The following is a 17,080-nucleotide window of genomic DNA, read 5'->3' as shown; positions in this document are numbered from 1 at the left end:
GGAAATATTCTGTATCAGTACTGTCCAATAAAGTAGCTACTTGGGATTATTGAGCACTTGAAATGTGGCTGATGCTACTAGACAGCTGATTATTTATTTTACCTAATTTTAATTAATTACAGCTAATGTAGCTATTGATTATCATAATGGACAGTGCAGATTTAGACTGAATTTCTCAATGCAAGAGATTATGACTTTTCATAATTTATCTCTGAGACAAACTCACTATAAAGCACTTCACCATGCTTTGATTTATATATATCACAAATCAATTTTTTAATCATAACATGTAGTGTACTATTATGCCTTTTTAAATACAGAGGCATAAGGAAACATGCAGTAAAAATTTATATATTAGCCTTAGTCCCTTACTTAAGGACTTACATATTATAATGAAGCATTAATTATCAGAAAAAGTAACACTTCTTTTTTTTTTTTTAAAGATTTTATTTATTTATTTGAGAGAGCAAGCACAAGCAGGGAGAGTGGCAGAGGGAAAGGGAGAAACAGACTCCCGGCTGACCCCTGCTAGATCATGACCTGAGCCAAAGGTAGATGTTCAACTTACTGAGCCACCAAAGTGCCCCTGTAATACTTCTTAAATAAAATATACTCATCTTCTTAAAATAGATACCTTTCATTCCAGTTTTCATTCCACTCAAACCTTGTTGTGTTACAGGACGGTCAGCAACTTTGATTTGAGAAGAAAGAACTCCTCCTGTCCCTATGGGACCACCGCGAGAGGCTGGTCTTGCTGTTCCAGGTGGCATCTACATGAAAAATATGATTGCAGTTTTAGTAAACTAGAAAAATACTATACTTCCTACTACTGTTAAGAGTGAAAAGATACTATTTTTTAAAAATTAAAATTCTATTTAATTTGTAAAGCATTCCTTTTTTTGAATTTCTGAAATATGAAATATTAAGTGAAATTCTTTAACATTTAAAATTCTGTGAACATTAACACATTTCTTTAAAATTTAAAATTCTAAAAAAATTTAAATTCTATTTATAGAATATAAATTTCAAGTCAACTATATCCTATATTTCAAGAAAAATAAGTTAAATGGACACATGAATAAAATTCTATGTGTAGACATTATTTATAATACCTCTAAATTGGAAAGGAACTAAATATATACCTATTTGTCCTTATTTAACCATAGGAAATGGTTGAATAAGTTGTAATATATTAAAAAAAGTTTATAAAACAGTATTCATAATTTCACTTTGTAAAACAAAAAGTATGGAGAATTACATAAGAAGCAGTAACAATGGTTATCCTCATATAAAATAGTATTATAGTTCATTTTTATGTTACCCTTTTCACAATTTTATGTTTTCAGCATTTTTACAGTAAGTGTATATTACCTTTAAATCACAAAAGAAGAAGAAATTTTCATTTTTAAATTGAAGTTATATATAATTCTATCACAAGATAGCTAAGTAAGTGTTAAAGTGTTACATCATTCAACAAGCATTCATATTATTATTCCACATGATTCTCTATGTCAAGTCTGCAAAATCCAATATAACATTATACACTTTGAGGAAAGAACAAAAGATTCCCTTCTTGGGGCATCTAGGTGGCTCAGTCAGTTAAACATGTGCCTTTGGGTCTTGGGATTGAGCCCCATGTCATCCAGCTCCCTGGTTCTCCTTCTCTGCCCCTACCCCTTGTGCTTTCTCTCTCTCAAATAAATAAATAAAATCGGCCAGAGAAAAAAAAATCCCCTTCTTGTCAGTTCTTACAACATGGACAGGTTGGGAAAGTATGAGACCACCCGACCCTGTTCCAAGTTATCCTTCTTTTGTTTATCTTCCATCCTTTCTTTCTTTTTTTCCCCACTCTCTGCCAAAGAATGTAGTAGTAGATTAAATATGTAGTAGACATTTTAGATAGGGATTATATATAACCATTGTCATTCATTTTGACTGTCTTTAATACTGTTAGTTGCTACTCCCTAATCCTATCAGCTAACATAATTCTTTTTTTTTTTAAGATTTTATTTATTTATTTGACAGATCACAAGTAGACAGAGAGGCAGGCAGAGAGAGGGGGAAGCAGGCTCCCTGCTGAGCAGAGAATCCGATGCAGGGCTGGATCCCAGGACCCTGGGATCATGACCTGAGCCGAAGGCAGAGGCTTTAACCCACTGAGCCATCCCGGAGCCCCAGCTAACATAATTCTTAAGTGATTCTGAGAATTACTTGGTAATTTCTGGGGGAAGGGGGCAGCAACAGTAAAACAATAGTAAAACAAAACAATCCGAAGAATATGTTGGACACAGAAACACTGTTTACCACAAATTCAAACTAAACTAGTTCAGGGTTATCCTGAGTAATCTTTGGAAGAGAATGCTAAATCTCTTCCCAGGTAAACTTTACCAAATGAAAATACAGAGAAGTATAAATTAACATTACACACATTTAAAAGAATGAATAGACATATGTATTCATATGAAAATATACTTACAATATATTATTGAAAATAATGGATAAGATACTTAATAATGTATGTAGTATTATGGTCATTTTAGAAAATACTAGAATCATATAATCTCATATGCATGTGTGTTAGTATTTGTAAAGGAATAGAAAAAAGTCTGGAAGGATACACAGTACACTGCTGACAATAGTTATACCTGGTTTAGGAAGGAACTCTGACACTTCTCCTTTGTATGTTTTACAGCAAGCATCAATATTTTAAAAAACTACAAACATTAAATGGGTAAAGCACATGGCACTGAGTAGGTGGCCAGTAAGTATCTGCATTCTTTTATGGATACTTAATTAGCAAGCATAAATTCTTACTAAAATAAAAATTCTTAGAAGCTCAGTACCATGTATGTGAAGACTTTAGAAAAATCATTTCACTATAAGCTGATGATGTTGATAGTATTACCTGAAACTCCAGAAAAATCCAAAAAGTTTAAGAAAACCTGACTTTACCAAAATTTTTCCCTCCAAAAATTACTATTCTTCTTATGAATTCAACACAGGACCCAGCATTATCTCTAGTTTGCAGTTAGTCTACTGTGTAAGCTTGACATACAAGGAGTTGAAATCACGTGTTGCAAGCATCAGAAAAATTAATATGAATATTCTGGCATATTAATTTCTTTCTGTGTATGTATAAATGTATATTTTTACATTCAATTGGCACCATGCTGCTTTTTACACTTAATACTGTATTATAAAGATATATAAATTCCTCAAATACTCTTTGAAAATAATTTTTTTTTAAAAGATTTTAGTTATTTATTTGACAGAGATCACAAGTAGAGAGGCAGGCAGAGAGAGGGGGGGGAAGCAGGCTCCCTGCTGAGCAGAGAGAACCCGATGCGGGGCTCGATCCCAGGACCCTGAGACCATGACCTGAGCCGAAGGCAGAGGCTTTAACCCACTGAGCCACCCAGAATAAAGAAAGAACAAATAAAGAACAAATAAAAAAATTATAGACAGGCTTTCCAACTTTTACCAGGACATACGCCCAAGAATTGTTTGAAACTTACTCCAGTTGCCACTCGAATATTTCCTGATGGGGGTCGTATTCCAGAAGGAGGTCTTCCAGGCAACCCAATTCCACCACGAGAAACAGGGCGAGCTGGTGAAGGTTTGTGATTACTGGCCATTTGTTCACTTTAACCACTATCTGGAAACAAGAAACAGTTCAATTCTCCTTTGTATTTTCTATAGCAAGACAATGGAAATCCACATAGCTTTCCTTTGAACATTTAATCCACAGTAACTTTTCTTGCAAATTGCCATTCCAAGTACTACTTCAAGGCTAAACCTGCTTCATTTTGTTCAAATTTGACATTATTATATTTAAAATGGAACCATGAAATCATTTACTATAATATGCCTTCCTCAGTTCCCTATTTTCTTACCAAAATGCAAGACACTGTCTTGAGCTCTTCCCATATTCTAGTAAAATTCTCTTTTCCAACATATCCAGCTTTGTTCTCCCCTATTTCTTCTCTGTGCTCTCGGTCTATGATTCACTCCCTTGTATTCTCAATTCTATTATCAAATACTTCATTTTACTCTTTGCTTTACCAGAATCCCAACTTGTCCCAAAAACACTTTCAGTAGTAAAGGCTGTTTTAGCTTCTCAATCCGCAAATCCAAAGGAAAGGAAGTGCACAACACTTCCATTGCTCCCCAGTGTCACTTTCAAAATATTACTCTTTCAAATCTTTAAAAAAAAAAAAAAATTAACAAGACTCTCTTCCTTTGATGACCAGGGAATGCAACCTTATTGCCATGGATCTTTTCAGGTTGCTTTTGCTTAGGGACTACCTCACCTTCCCCCCACCACCCCCATCTTCACTAAAGTCTTTTGTACCTAGCTCAGTCTCTCTTTTTCAGTCCAACCTATGTCCTGGATGAATTCCACGGGGATACTGGATTCAATACCTAACATTCAAGGTCACAGTTTCCAGATTTAAATTTCAGTAACCATTTCACTCCATTTCAGTCATCTGTAGCTGTGAGTAGACGTGGAGCTTGTCATCACCTGGAATTGTTTCACTTCAGTATCAACTGAAATACTTCATTCTCTGATCTTAGTCTCCTCTTTATACCAGTCTCATCTTTATTCTCACTACATCTCCCTTTAAATCAGTTCTTTAATTCACTCATTCTCTCCCAGTTTACCAGCCCCCTCCTTTGCTCATCAGAATATATTATTTAGGGACGCCTGGGTGGCTCAGTTGGTTGGGCAGCTGCCTTCGGCTCAGGTCATGATCCCAGCGTCCTGGGATCGAGTCCCACATCGGGCTCCTTGCTCATCAGGGAGCCTGCTTCTCCCTCTGCCTCTGCCTGCCATTCTGTCTGCCTGTGCTTGCTCTCTCTCCCTCTCTCTCTCTGACAAATAAATAAATAAAATCTTTAAAATATATATATATATTATTTAAAGTTTGGCTGATAATTTAGAATAGCATTTTTCACATTATGGGTCATGACCTATTAGTGGGTTGTGAAAACAATTTGGCAGGTTCTGATCAATTACTTCAAACATGAAATAAAAAATATGAGTTCAATGCATAAAGGAAGAGTATTATTTCATTAAACTTTGTTTCAGTTATCTTTACATAAATTTACACCTTAGTGAAAAAATATTGCTAAAAAATGCTAGCCATCATTTAAGCAAGTCCTAATCGCTATTCACAGACGACTATAACAAATAGAACAGTTTGAAGTATCACCAGAATTACTAAAATGTGACAGATAAGAAGTGAGCAAATGCTGTTGGGAAAGTGGTGCTAGTAGCCTTGCCTGAGGCAGGTTTGCCACAAACATTCAATTTGTAAAAACAAAAACAAACAAAAACAACACAGTATCTGGGAAGCTCAAGAAAAACGAGAAATGACCGTTGTCAATGTAAAATTTAAGTCTATTACTCTAGCTTTCCCGATAACTTCAAGAAAATGTACAATATATAACACTTCCACCTGATTGCCACTGCCTTACTGTCTTGGAAAAAGCTTAGCATTAGATGAGTCCCAGAAGGTAAAATAAAAAGGGTCACTTTTAACAAACATGCCATTAACTCCTGGGTCATTCACGCAAACATTCACGCCATCTCCACCGTTATTCACACAGAGAAGCAGCCTGGTCTTTGGTTCCAGAAAAACGAGTGACGTAAACTTTAGCTCTGACTGTTACAGCTATATAATCCCCGCTGGATGTTTTTCCTCCTCTGTAGGAACCAGTGTGGCAATGAGCCTGTACCTTGCAGAGCTGTTGTGAAGATTACAGACACTAGATCTAAAATATCCGCCTCCTAATTCTTGCTACGTTATCTTCCCTAAACCAGCCATTTAAAAATATATGAAGAAGTGGAAAGTTGCTAATACGAGACAGAAATCTGTTACTTTAAGTAAAATCCTTCGGCCCACAGTGAATTTTCTTTTTGAGGTTCTGGATTTTTTCTCTCTGGTCTCGCCTTGTCAGGTTTCTTCAGGGGACTGTCTGGGGAGGCCTCTCCACAAGTTTTGCGGGACTGGAGTCGGACTTCCCTAGCCTGTCGCCAGGCTGGGGAGAACAACTAAGAGTGGAAAAGTTCGGGTAGATCTTCTTTGGAGCGGACCAGGTTCTCCAACGTGAGAAAACCGGTTCCCGAGGGACTGAGGGAGGGATAGATGAAACCCGGAATTTCTCACCTCCTCCGTCACCTCAGGAAGGAGATCGCAGCGGTCACGGGAGTTCCAATTACTTTCCGAAGCCGCCGCCCCGGCGGATCCCACTAATCTACCTCCGTAACCGTTACCTCATTCGCGACTCCTCAGCTCGCCCTCGCGCAGCTTTCCCGACCCTCAGACCTAACCACCGTCAGCCCCGCGCGACTGCGTATCCCGGCAACGGGGGCGGGGCGGGGAGAGAGCCCTCGTCCTGATTGGCCAATCTTCAGCCTCTGCTGGTAATCACAGGCGAGGTGAGAGTAAACTGCTCTCGCGAGATTGGAGGGCTAATTTTTGTGGCGGAATACCGCGGTGTTTTTCTGGAAGCCACAGAAAACCACGACTTAGCTGAGAAAGAACATTTTATTGGAAAACTTTAGTGTTCTTTATAGTTACAACAACCTCTCTGATAGTGTGCCCTACCTGAATTCACTCCTAGCGAGTTTTATTATATCACTATGTTACCTCACATGCGCTATTATTTTTAGTAAAAACTAAAGTTTTTTTTTTTGTGGTAGGCAGCCTTGTAGGATCTTTTTATTAGAGGCAGTTTTCCTTCCTGTTAGAACTGCACAACGCATACAACATTATAGATGTGTTTCTCGTACCATCTATTTCTTAAATGGTTGGAAGTTTTCTATCTTTAAGCTTCCTCTCAGAGTTCTTTTGATCAGTTTGTGAGAAAGGATGAATTAAAAGGACAGTGTTCTTGAAATATTTTAGTGTCAGCATTTAAAAAAAAAAAAACCCACACAGTGTAAGAACGACTTCATCTCAAATCCCACCTCTCTAGTGAAGTAACTAGCAGTTTGCTTTCTTCCAATCTTCCTATAGAGTTAATGTGATTGCTGCTGTACTCACAACCTACATATATATTGGACTTTTAACACTGTTTACATTATTTCCAAGTTGCATATATTATTTATATCCAGATTTATTTTCTAATATGCCTGACTTCAAGTAATTTAAGATGAATCCAACAGAAAATGAAATAATGTCATGTGGCTAACTTCTCACTTCAAGTTTGTTAGATATTTTTATGTAATTCTCCCATTTGAGCCCAGCATTATTTGTAGTGGTCATTTATTATCCTTTTGGTCACTGTAGTGAATGGTAGTAGCATTTGCCACTCCAAAATATGCCACTTTCGTATAAGGATTATTTTGAGCTCAATGCAATTGGAAAGTAGATACAAGAAAACCTACCATTCCCCTATTTGCCTAAAAGCAGGACATAAAATTTCAACGGTGTCCCTTCTTGCGTCTCTCTACCAAGAAGGATAAAAGTCATGGAAGACGATTTCAGACCTTTTGTCAGCCTAGAGGCTACATGGAGAAATCTACGTAACAAACCTTACTAACTCTAGCTCCCCATATATTTGCCTCTCCATAATTTGCTGCCTCGAAAGACTTAAGGTCTAGAGACTTAAGGTCCTTTTCTTTTCTTCTGTAAATACTGTTCCTTCGTTAAGATATTATATAAGCCCAGACTCTAGCCACCTCTTTGAGTACTCACCTCTGAGTTTCTCTTGTATGAATGTGATATACATATTAATGTTTGTTTTTCTCTTGTTAATCTTTTGTTACAGCGTCCCCACGGAAAGCCTAGAAGGGTAGAAAGAAAAAAGATTTCCTTCCCTACAACCTCTGTCCAAGTGCTCCAATATACAGAATTGTCTGGGAGAAGCTACTGACCTGGAGCTTTCTCCCTGAGTGCCTTCAGACATAGGGGAGGGGGACCCAGCATTTGTCATTTGTATGAAGATGTCACAGTTGGGAAAAACGTCTTAAATCTTAGAATGGCTTAACGCATGAAATATTTTCATTTTTTAGTGTACCAAGAACGGCAGCTTAGTGTTCACAGGATTTAAGGCAAACGATTGATTACAACTTGTCCCTAGCTCTCTCGTTTTAACTAAAAACAACGTTTAGCTTGTGAAAATCTCCGGAGACTGCAGAGTAGGTTTGGGGAATTCAGGGCTAAGAGGCCCTGACACAAGGACCGAAGCAGTCTTTCTCAACCACAAGGGAGCGCGCAACCCCTCCGTTCAAGATTTAAAATATCCGGATTCGGCGCCCCTGCGGCTCACGTCCCGCTGGCGCGTGGCATTGTGGGATTTGTAGTTCCAGCCCACACCTTTTACCGCAATAAACAGTTCAGCCAGGACTCGGAGACGACTCGGACTCCGAAAGGATCTGGATTAGGGCGATCGGGCGACACAGCCGGACGTTAGCTCTAACTTGGCTGGCCGTCCGAGGAGTGGAAGGGAAGCGTACTTCAGCTCGGCGTCGCCTCCGCAGCTGGGACGCACACGCTTTGCGTCATGGCGGGCTGAGACAGATGATGAATTCCGGTGTGCATGTCAGGGTTGCTGTGTCACTCGGCCCGTTCGGCGCTCCCCTTTCCCGTTGCCCTTCCGCGCCGGCTCTCGGGCTCTTCCGGTCCTCAGCGGCCCGTCACCTGCAGGCCCCTCGCCCGCCGCGCTCGGGCGCACCCCCGGCCACCCCTGCGATCTGATCTCGCGCGGTGCCTGGGTCCCAGGCGCCGGACCGACGAGGGCCATGGCCAGCGGCGCCGCCAGGTACCGGCTGAGCTGCTCGCTCCCAGGCCACGAGCTGGATGTGCGGGGCCTGGTATGCAGTCTCTATCCGCCGGGGGCCTTTGTGTCCGTGTCCCGAGACCGCACTACCCGCCTCTGGGTCCCAGACAGGTGAGCGCTGCGAGTCCGGGGACTCCCACCACCCATCCCCGCCTATGTTGCAAGCTTCCTACTGCTAATGGGAAGGGAGGGACGCTTCCTCGATGTTGTTCTGCACTCTTCCCGGCCTTGACTCCAGTCCGCGCTCCCTCCCAGTTCTGAGAGCACTAGTACTGTGGGCTCACACTGTAAGAAACCTGTAAGATTTAGGGAGAAAGAACACGGCTTTCGGTTAACAGAGACGTACATTCTTGTCCTAACTTAATCACTAACGGATGGGTGACCTTGGACGAAACTCTTATCCTTTGGGCGATGATTTTCCATGTATCTTTTAGATTTGAAAATTTACTGATGCTAGGTGCATTCTCCCTAAATGAGATATTGTGAAACGTCTGACTTGTAATTGAAGTAAACCCTGTTCTTTCCCTAGAATTTGCTCTGTTCTTCAAATTTAATTTTTGAGAACTTCGGTCCTCAAAAATTGCGTGCAGAAGGTTGCATTGGCTCCTCTACTCATAGTCGAAATCAGAGTTTCTTAGTCTGTAGTCTGGGGTGGGCCTAGATGGAGGGGAAGAAGATTTTCACATGTTATATGGATGTTTGGGGATGTGCTGTTTTCTTGAGAGAAAGCCATTTGCCTTCAAAAGATTGTCGGAGAGATTAACCAAAAACAGAAATTAAGGAACAAAAGGTTAAGCTTAGGTCCAAATCCTGTTCAAGGTGTCAGTTCTTTTTTGTCTGGTTCTTACAAGAAATTTACGACCTGGGAGACATAGTTCAGTTCAGAAAGAGAAAACTTCTGGTTATTTACTTTGATATGTAGTAAGTCCCCCATTGGTATAGGTTTCACTCAGTTTGGGTAACCATGCATAAATTCAGGTCATAACTGTTGGTTGAGTGCCTCCTGTTTGTTTACAATCCTGAGGAAGAGTAAGACAAGAGACAAGTTCCCTGTTTTTATGGAGCTTTCTTATAGTCTGGAAGGAAAGGTGGATCAGAAAAAAAGGTAATTGTTCATTGGCATGTGTACTATGAGAAAAGCAAAGATAGATAGAGAATTGAGTGGAGGGATGTTAAAGAAGGAAGGCCCTTTGAGGAGGGTTTCAGTTTTGTTTTGTTTTTTAAAGCTGACACTAAGATGGACCTGGTCATGGGAGCAAGGAATGAGGAAGGATAAATTCAAAGAGCTCTGTGGACAGTAGGAGGATCAAACACAGAGACCCTGGATTAAGAAAGAGGCAAGTCCCTTTGTGTGGGAGGGAATGAGTTTGGAGGGAACCAGATGCAGTGGTCTGAGCACTGCTAGAAAGTAAGCAGAAGCCTTCAGTGAGTTTCATACAGGGAGCAGCATGATTTCATTGACTTGTTGAGAAGTTCTGCTAGCTGCTGGTGGAGATTGGATTGCAAAGGGATAAATGTGGAAATAGATCTGTTTGGAGGCTTTTGCTGTAGTGCAGCCAATACATGATGATAAAGAGACTAGAAATATTGCAGAGCAATCTCCTATATTGAATTGAATGAGATGATCTCTACAGGTCTCTTTTACCTCTAAGATTCTGTGATACTCCAAATCACTTAGTAACACTAATACACTACTTTTGTGTATTTGAGTGTGACCACTGATTAAGCTTATATCTTTAAAGTTGAGTTCAGTTAGAAGCATATACCCAGTAGGATATAAACATTGCAGCAAGGAGTAACTAAAGGATGCCTGCTGTCATAGTTGAGTCCTGTCATTAAACTTCACACATTTGGTAGGCCTCTGCTAGGTGGATAAGAGCTTAAGTCACTGGAGCATTTGCATTTTTTATGAACTTGAGGAATTTGAGGTTGAAATCATCTATGTGGAAAGTAGTCGAGCAAAAAAATTTTTTTAAACTCCTGTTTTTTTGTTTTTGGTTTAAAAATCATTCATGAATGTGGGGCACCTGGGTGGCTCAGTGGATTAATCCGCTGCCTTCGGCTCAGGTCATGATCTCAGGGTCCTGGGATCGAGTCCCGCATCGGGCTCTCTGCTCAGCAGGGTGCCTGCTTCCCTCTCTCTCTCTCTCTGCCTGCCTCTCTGTCTACTTGTGATCTCTCTCTGTCAAATACATAAATAAAATCTTTAAAAAAAAAAATCATTCATGAATGTATTCAGCTAACACTGATTGAGAGCCTGCATTGTGCCACACACAGTACATAGTGGGTGATTAGTGAGATAAGATTGTTTTATCTCTCATTTCCAACTGCTCAGAGTAGGGCATCTCATAGTCACTGGGTGATGAGTCTTTTCTACATCCGTAGAAAAAGTGTCCTCAAGGCTGACATCCTGACAATTTCTATTTCATGGTATGTTAATAAAGTAAATGAACTGCTAAAATTTTTGCAGCCAAATAGTAAATAAAAATTGTTTTCCCAAGTGCATTGTTAATAGAGTTCTCTATCAGGGTGGTTAGTATACAGATGGATTAGGAATGATGGGAGAATTTAATTTAGTTTTAGGGAAGCAAAATAGTTATATGCACTAAACCAGGTTTACTGTGTCTTTCGCAAAAGCCCCTTGAAAAAACTCTCTGGGCCTTCTGAAATCTCTTCAGAATGGAGACATTATTTTTTGATTGTATATTGAACTGAACCAGTCAACATGCCATTATTCCAGACTGCTTCAGGCCTCTCTATAAGCCCACTTCAAATTAAACTGGATTTCTCAAATCTGTTACCAACTGTTGCATTGCCTTTTGAAAACGATCTATATTTGAAAGAAGCAACTTCAGATTTAAGGTTGTGTTTTAAATCTTCACTGACCATGCTGAGGTTGAAATAACTTCTCCCTTGTGTAAACACTCAGCACTTTGGGACCTAAGTGCAGTAGTTCCCTGGGGTTTATTGAGAAATCAGAGCCATTCTCTTCCTAGCCCCCAGTTTCCCTTTCTTGGGGGCAAAATTTTTATCTTTTTTAACTGCTTATTTTTTGTGTTTTACTTCTGTGTCTATGTATAAAGTGCTTAATGCTGTTTCTTTTTATTTTTTAAATATTTTAGGCATTTTCTATTCCTACAGTGGAGTATTAGAATTTAGCTCTTTCTGCACCCTGCCAACCCCCATCACATATGCTTCTTTTCTATGCTCTGACTCTAATAGTTAACCTTAATTTAGACAAAATCAGTATCTTATGACTGTATAGAGTCTATTTATACTGGAGCTGTGGAATAAACTATAATAACTTTTCCTCAGTCATTTTATGATCTCCCTGTAGCTAATAAGTGCCCTGTTTTAGGTTTTCATTTGCTTCATTTTCTATGTATTTATCACCAATTTAACTTTATAATCATTGCTAGTTGTCCAAGTCTCTTCTCAAGACCTTTTAGACACTCTGGATATTTCAGTTTTATCTTGCTGGCAGTGAAAATTTTCTGACCCTAGTCTGTCTACCCCTGGTACACAACAAATCCTGAAATCTCCCTTTATTGTGCTCTCCACAGTTCCTTATTTTGGGCCTTCTGTATTGGATTTCTGTTATCTCTATCCTTTTACTTTCTTACTTTTCTTTCCTGATGCCTTTTTGGAGCATATTTTTCAGGAGCTTCCTGAAATACAGTGCCCTGGTGATAAATGTATTAAGACCTTGCAAGTCTGAAAATTATTTTATTCTGCTTGCTGCTTGAATAATAATTTAAATGTTTGTACCATTCTAATTTCCAGATAATTTTCCTTCAGAATTAAGGAGCAATTGCTCCATTGCATTTTAGCCTCTGATGTTACAATTGAGAACTCTGAAACCAATCTGATTCTTGAGCTACAATTTTTTTCTCTCTGGAAGGCAGGGTATATTTATGCATTGTTTAGGGCCATTAGTGGGCCCTTAAATGTGAAAACTCGTGTCTGTAAGTTCTGGAACATTTTCTTAACTCAGTTCTTAGGTTTCTTCCTCGTCATTTTCTCTGTCCTATTTTCTGGAACTTTTTTTTAAAGATTTTATTTATTTACTTGACAGAAAGAGATCGCAAGTAGGCAGAGAGACAGGCAGAGAGAGAGGAGGAAACAGGCTCCCTGCTGAACAGAGAGCCCCATGTGGGGCTCGATCCCAGGACCCTGGGATCATGACCTGAGCCGAAGGCAGGGGCTTTAACCCACTGAGCCACCCAGGCACCCCTTTTCTGGAACTTTTAATTCAGATATTTAACCTGTTTCTGAATTTATTCTCTCTCTCTCTCTCTCTCTCTCTCTCTGCTGTATTCTCTCAGAAATTGCCTTAACTTTTTGTGAAATTATGTTCTTTTTCCATGGTTGCAATATATTCTATCTCTAAGAATAATAGTGAAGGGGGGCGCCTGGGTGGCTCAGTGGGTTAAAGCCTCTGCCTTCAGCTCAGGTCATGATCCCAGGGTCCTGGGATCGAGCCCGGCATTGGGCTCTCTGCACAGCAGGAGTCTGCTTTCCTCCTCTCTCTCTGCCTGCCTCTCTGCCTACTTGTGATCTCTGTCAAATAAATAAATAAAATCTTTAAAAAAAAATAAGAATAATAGTGATGATTTTTTTTATTTTTAAGTTTTTTTTTTTCTTAGTGATCTGTTTCCTTCAAATTGGTTCCCCCCCGCCATTTATTTTGATCGCTATATTTCATTGTAAAAAGGGCTTTCCCTAGATGTCTGTTAATCCTTGTTTTGTACTCATTGTTAAGAGTGGAAAACTAAAAAGAAGCTCCTGGGTCTGCTCACGGTTCAGACTTGCTGGCTGTGAGCTTCACTGTAAGGTTATCTGGATGGACCGTTTCATTGGACTGATCTCCTGCCTCGAGAATGACTGCCCTTGTGAATGTACATGTTCCTCATACCCCAAAGCTCAAATATGCCTTGTGTCCTTCCACTCAAAGATTTTAAGCTTTTCTAAAGAAGAAAAGTTCAGGCTTTTGCTGGGTGCAAGAGGGGCAGTGTCTGGCTGGTGTATCTGGCTGTTTTTGTTGTTGTTGTTGTTTTTCCCTTAACACTGGTATTAAGTTTGTTTGTTTGTTTTCATCAGTTCAAGAAATAGTTAATGCTGACCACATATAACATCGTGTTAGGAGGTTGGGGAGATAAAAAGAAGAACTGGATCTGGATTTTGCCTTTCAGAACTTCATAGACCACTAAAGAAGATGCACATAAACATCTATCCTGGGAAGTGCTGAGAGTCACAAAGTGTTTTTAGTGGTTTATATAATACATATTTTTAAACATGTCCTATCTTTTGGATTTCATTAGGCCTATTGATAATGCTTTCTAAGGGCACTTTTTTTCAAAATGCAGTGGATAAGTTAAAAATAGCTACTACCAAATACCTTCCTTTGAAGGTTTTTTCATATGATTCAGCTTCCAACTGATTCTGAAGATTTTTCAGTAGTCTTCCTTATTCTAGTTCCTACCCTTTTTTAATCCCTATTTCTAGATAGTGCTGTTAACATTCTTGAGGTTTTTGGGGATTCATTGGTAGACTGGTTCTCTACTTCGCCTAATACCTACCTAGAACTCAATTCTCTCAGGTCTCCTATAGCCTTTACTATTTTTCAACCAGCTTTTAGTATTCAAAATACTATTCCTGTTTCTTTTCTTCTCATTCTTCCTGGCCTTGTGGGTTTATGCTTTTCTTTAAAATGTGTGTGTATTTATGTTTATGTGGGAGTCTTTTATATGCTGTTGTCCTATTTCCTTCCACTACACTGCAGACTTTTTGATTTAGCTTGAGTCGGGGATATAATTATTTATATTGCTCTCAGCCGCTAAGTTACTGCCTTCCACATAGTATATTGTAATCTGTTGTTTGACATAGTAGCTAAGGCAGTGATGCTGAGTGACTGAAGAGTAAAACAAATTGATGACCAACCTTCCTTCTTTCCTTCCTTCCTTCTAGTAGGCTCCATGCCCAGTGTGGAGCACAACACAGGGCTTGAACTCATGACCCTGAGATCAAGACCTGAGGTGAGACCCAGAGTAGGACACTTAACTGACTGAGCTACCCAGGCACCCCAGAAGTTGATAATCTTTCTAATCCCAAGATAGTTATTAATATGCTGTGTCCCTAGAGCACTTGTTTTTATATCCCTTTATTCCCTTAGTTTGCATATTAAAAAGATTGATAGTTTAGCTATTTAGATATACATACTATACTAATGGGTACTAAGTTAATGTTTCATAGTATGAAAATACCCTCATTGTGTTTAAGGCTTATCGATAGTAGATTCCATTATCCTAATTGCATGAATGTTTCACTTCACTAGGGATTTCTAAGGGTAACAGTCACAAATGAATAGAAATAAAAATGGAATATGAGAAAAAGCCATTTACGATACTTGTTTCCCTCCCTTTCATTCCTTATTCTTTCTGTTAATTAACATGCTTTTCTCAGTGAAATACAAATTAAACTTGGAATTTGATGTGAATCTCAATAGTAGCTAATAAAATTAGATATTTAATATTTAACTTAAATCATATCTTAAAGTAATATGTACTATAAAGTTCAACCTAATAAACACTAAAAGGAAGCGAGTACTTTGGCAATTCATCTCATGTCCTATGCCAATTAAGGGGACGGTGTATGTCTTGTTAATTACCACATCTTTCTAGTCCTAACAGGGGCTTTACGGAAATGCACTGTATGAGTGGCCACTCCAATTTTGTATCTTGTGTATGCATCATACCTTCAAGTGACATGTACCCTCATGGACTAATCGCTACTGGAGGAAATGACCACAATATTTGCATTTTCTCACTGGAAAGTCCAGCACCACTTTATATACTGAAAGGTCACAAGAATACTGGTGAGTATAATGCTTTGGTTTTTTTCTATTTGAAGAAGTTTCATCCTTTTGAAAGTAAAATTCACATATCTGTATTCCATACTGTTATTATGTTTGTTTTCCTTATGGCTGTGGCTTGATAGTGAAAACCTTTTTAGATCATCATCATTCTGTAAATTCTGTGTTACAGATTTTTTGTTGTCATCAGTAAAGGTTGACATGCTTATATATGTAAAAATAAAGTGTTCCATTTTAAAAGGAAGAAGCTGTATAATTTTAATACACTTTGTGGTTTTGGTTTTTCAACTACGTCGTGCAAGGAATTAATATGCTCGGGAAGACCAAAAGTATTTCTTCATCTTTTGGTTGTTACATCTGTATTTATAAAGCAAATCGAAGACTGAGAACAAATGTGTTTGGGCCTTGGTATCATAACTGCAGAATATTTAATACTTTTGAATATTGTTTTCTGTGATTTGTGTACATTTCTGATTGTCTGATGTTCCTAGATTTCTGTGTAGCTTCATAGCTCTTTGTTATAAAACGATAAGCTTATTAATCAGTGCAGTATATGTACTTATTTTATATCCGTATCTGTAAGCAAATAGGATGGCCCATCAACACGTTAAACTTAATTCCTTTAAAAAATTTGTAAGATGTGTTGTGTGTATGTATGTGAAATCTTGAATGATACAGACTTTTTTAAACTTTATTAAGTCTTGAAATGTATGTAAGAGTAGAAACACATTATTTTATGAGTTATATATAAAAGGATAATGCTCTTTTCCACCCATGTATTTACTTAGCTTTATATGTGTTGTCAACATATGGCTTATCTTGTTTCATCTACCCGCTATTCCACAACATTATTTTAAGGAAATTTCCAATATACTATTTCATTTGTAAATACTTTAATATGTAGCTCTAAAATACTTTTTCTGTATTTTGGCAGACTTTTTCTGTAAAGGGCCAAATAGTAAATATTTTAGTCTTTGCAGGCCATGTGGTCACTTTTACAGCTTTTCAACTCTGCCATTGTGTACAGAAACAGCCACTGACAATAAATAATGAATGAGCATGTCTGTATTTCAGTAAACCTCTACTTATAGACACTGAAATTTGAATGTCATAATTTTCACATATTAGGAAATAACTTTCGATTTTTTTCCCTCAATCACTTAAAAATGTAAAAACCATTCCTAGTTTGTACACTGTACAAAAACAGGTGGCCCACAGGCCATAGTTCTTGAGCCCTTTAAAAGATATAAATTATCTTTTTTTTCTTAAATAATCATTATGCCTAAAACAAAACCTACTTTTTTATTATCAAGTATCCAGTGAAGGCTCAAATTATACTCAGTTGTCTCATGAAAGTTTTTTTTTACAATTTGTTTGAACTGTGACCCAGCTAATGTCCACGTGTCTTTTAATCTATGGGTC

The 17,080-nt window shown here is 38.5% G+C and overlaps 2 protein-coding genes across 6 annotated transcripts in view; one reads left to right on the top strand and one right to left on the bottom strand.

Moving 5' to 3' along the window:
- Window positions 1–6,354, bottom strand: part of IFT74 (intraflagellar transport 74) — a 92,101-nt gene extending 85,747 nt beyond the window's left edge. Inside the window, exons 1-3 of one of the 3 annotated variants that reach the window (XM_047699310.1) lie at window positions 6,171–6,354; window positions 3,516–3,651; window positions 635–770 (exon numbers count right to left, since the gene is read on the bottom strand). In XM_047699310.1, coding sequence (XP_047555266.1) covers window positions 635–770; window positions 3,516–3,635 — 256 coding nt within the window. In that variant the 5' untranslated portion in view covers window positions 3,636–3,651; window positions 6,171–6,354. Of the gene's footprint in view, window positions 1–634; window positions 771–3,515; window positions 3,656–6,170 lie in introns of all 3 variants that reach the window. The other 2 variants (XM_047699311.1, XM_047699312.1) reach the window with 2 other exon arrangements.
- Window positions 6,355–8,354: 2,000 nt separating this feature from the next.
- The window catches only part of PLAA (phospholipase A2 activating protein), a 39,576-nt gene continuing 30,850 nt past the window's right edge, over window positions 8,355–17,080 (top strand). The window contains exons 1-2 of one of the 3 annotated variants that reach the window (XM_047699307.1): window positions 8,355–8,898; window positions 15,468–15,661. In XM_047699307.1, the coding sequence (XP_047555263.1) occupies window positions 8,750–8,898; window positions 15,468–15,661 (343 nt within the window). In that variant the 5' untranslated portion in view covers window positions 8,355–8,749. The remainder of the gene's footprint in view (window positions 8,899–15,467; window positions 15,662–17,080) is intronic. The other 2 variants (XM_047699306.1, XM_047699305.1) reach the window with 2 other exon arrangements.

This window comes from Lutra lutra, chromosome 13, assembly GCF_902655055.1.
Source record: "Lutra lutra chromosome 13, mLutLut1.2, whole genome shotgun sequence".
Classification (NCBI taxonomy): Eukaryota; Metazoa; Chordata; class Mammalia; order Carnivora; family Mustelidae; genus Lutra; species Lutra lutra.
The sequence above is the reverse complement of the archived record's forward strand: the minus strand, read 5'-3'. Positions and strand labels throughout refer to the sequence as shown.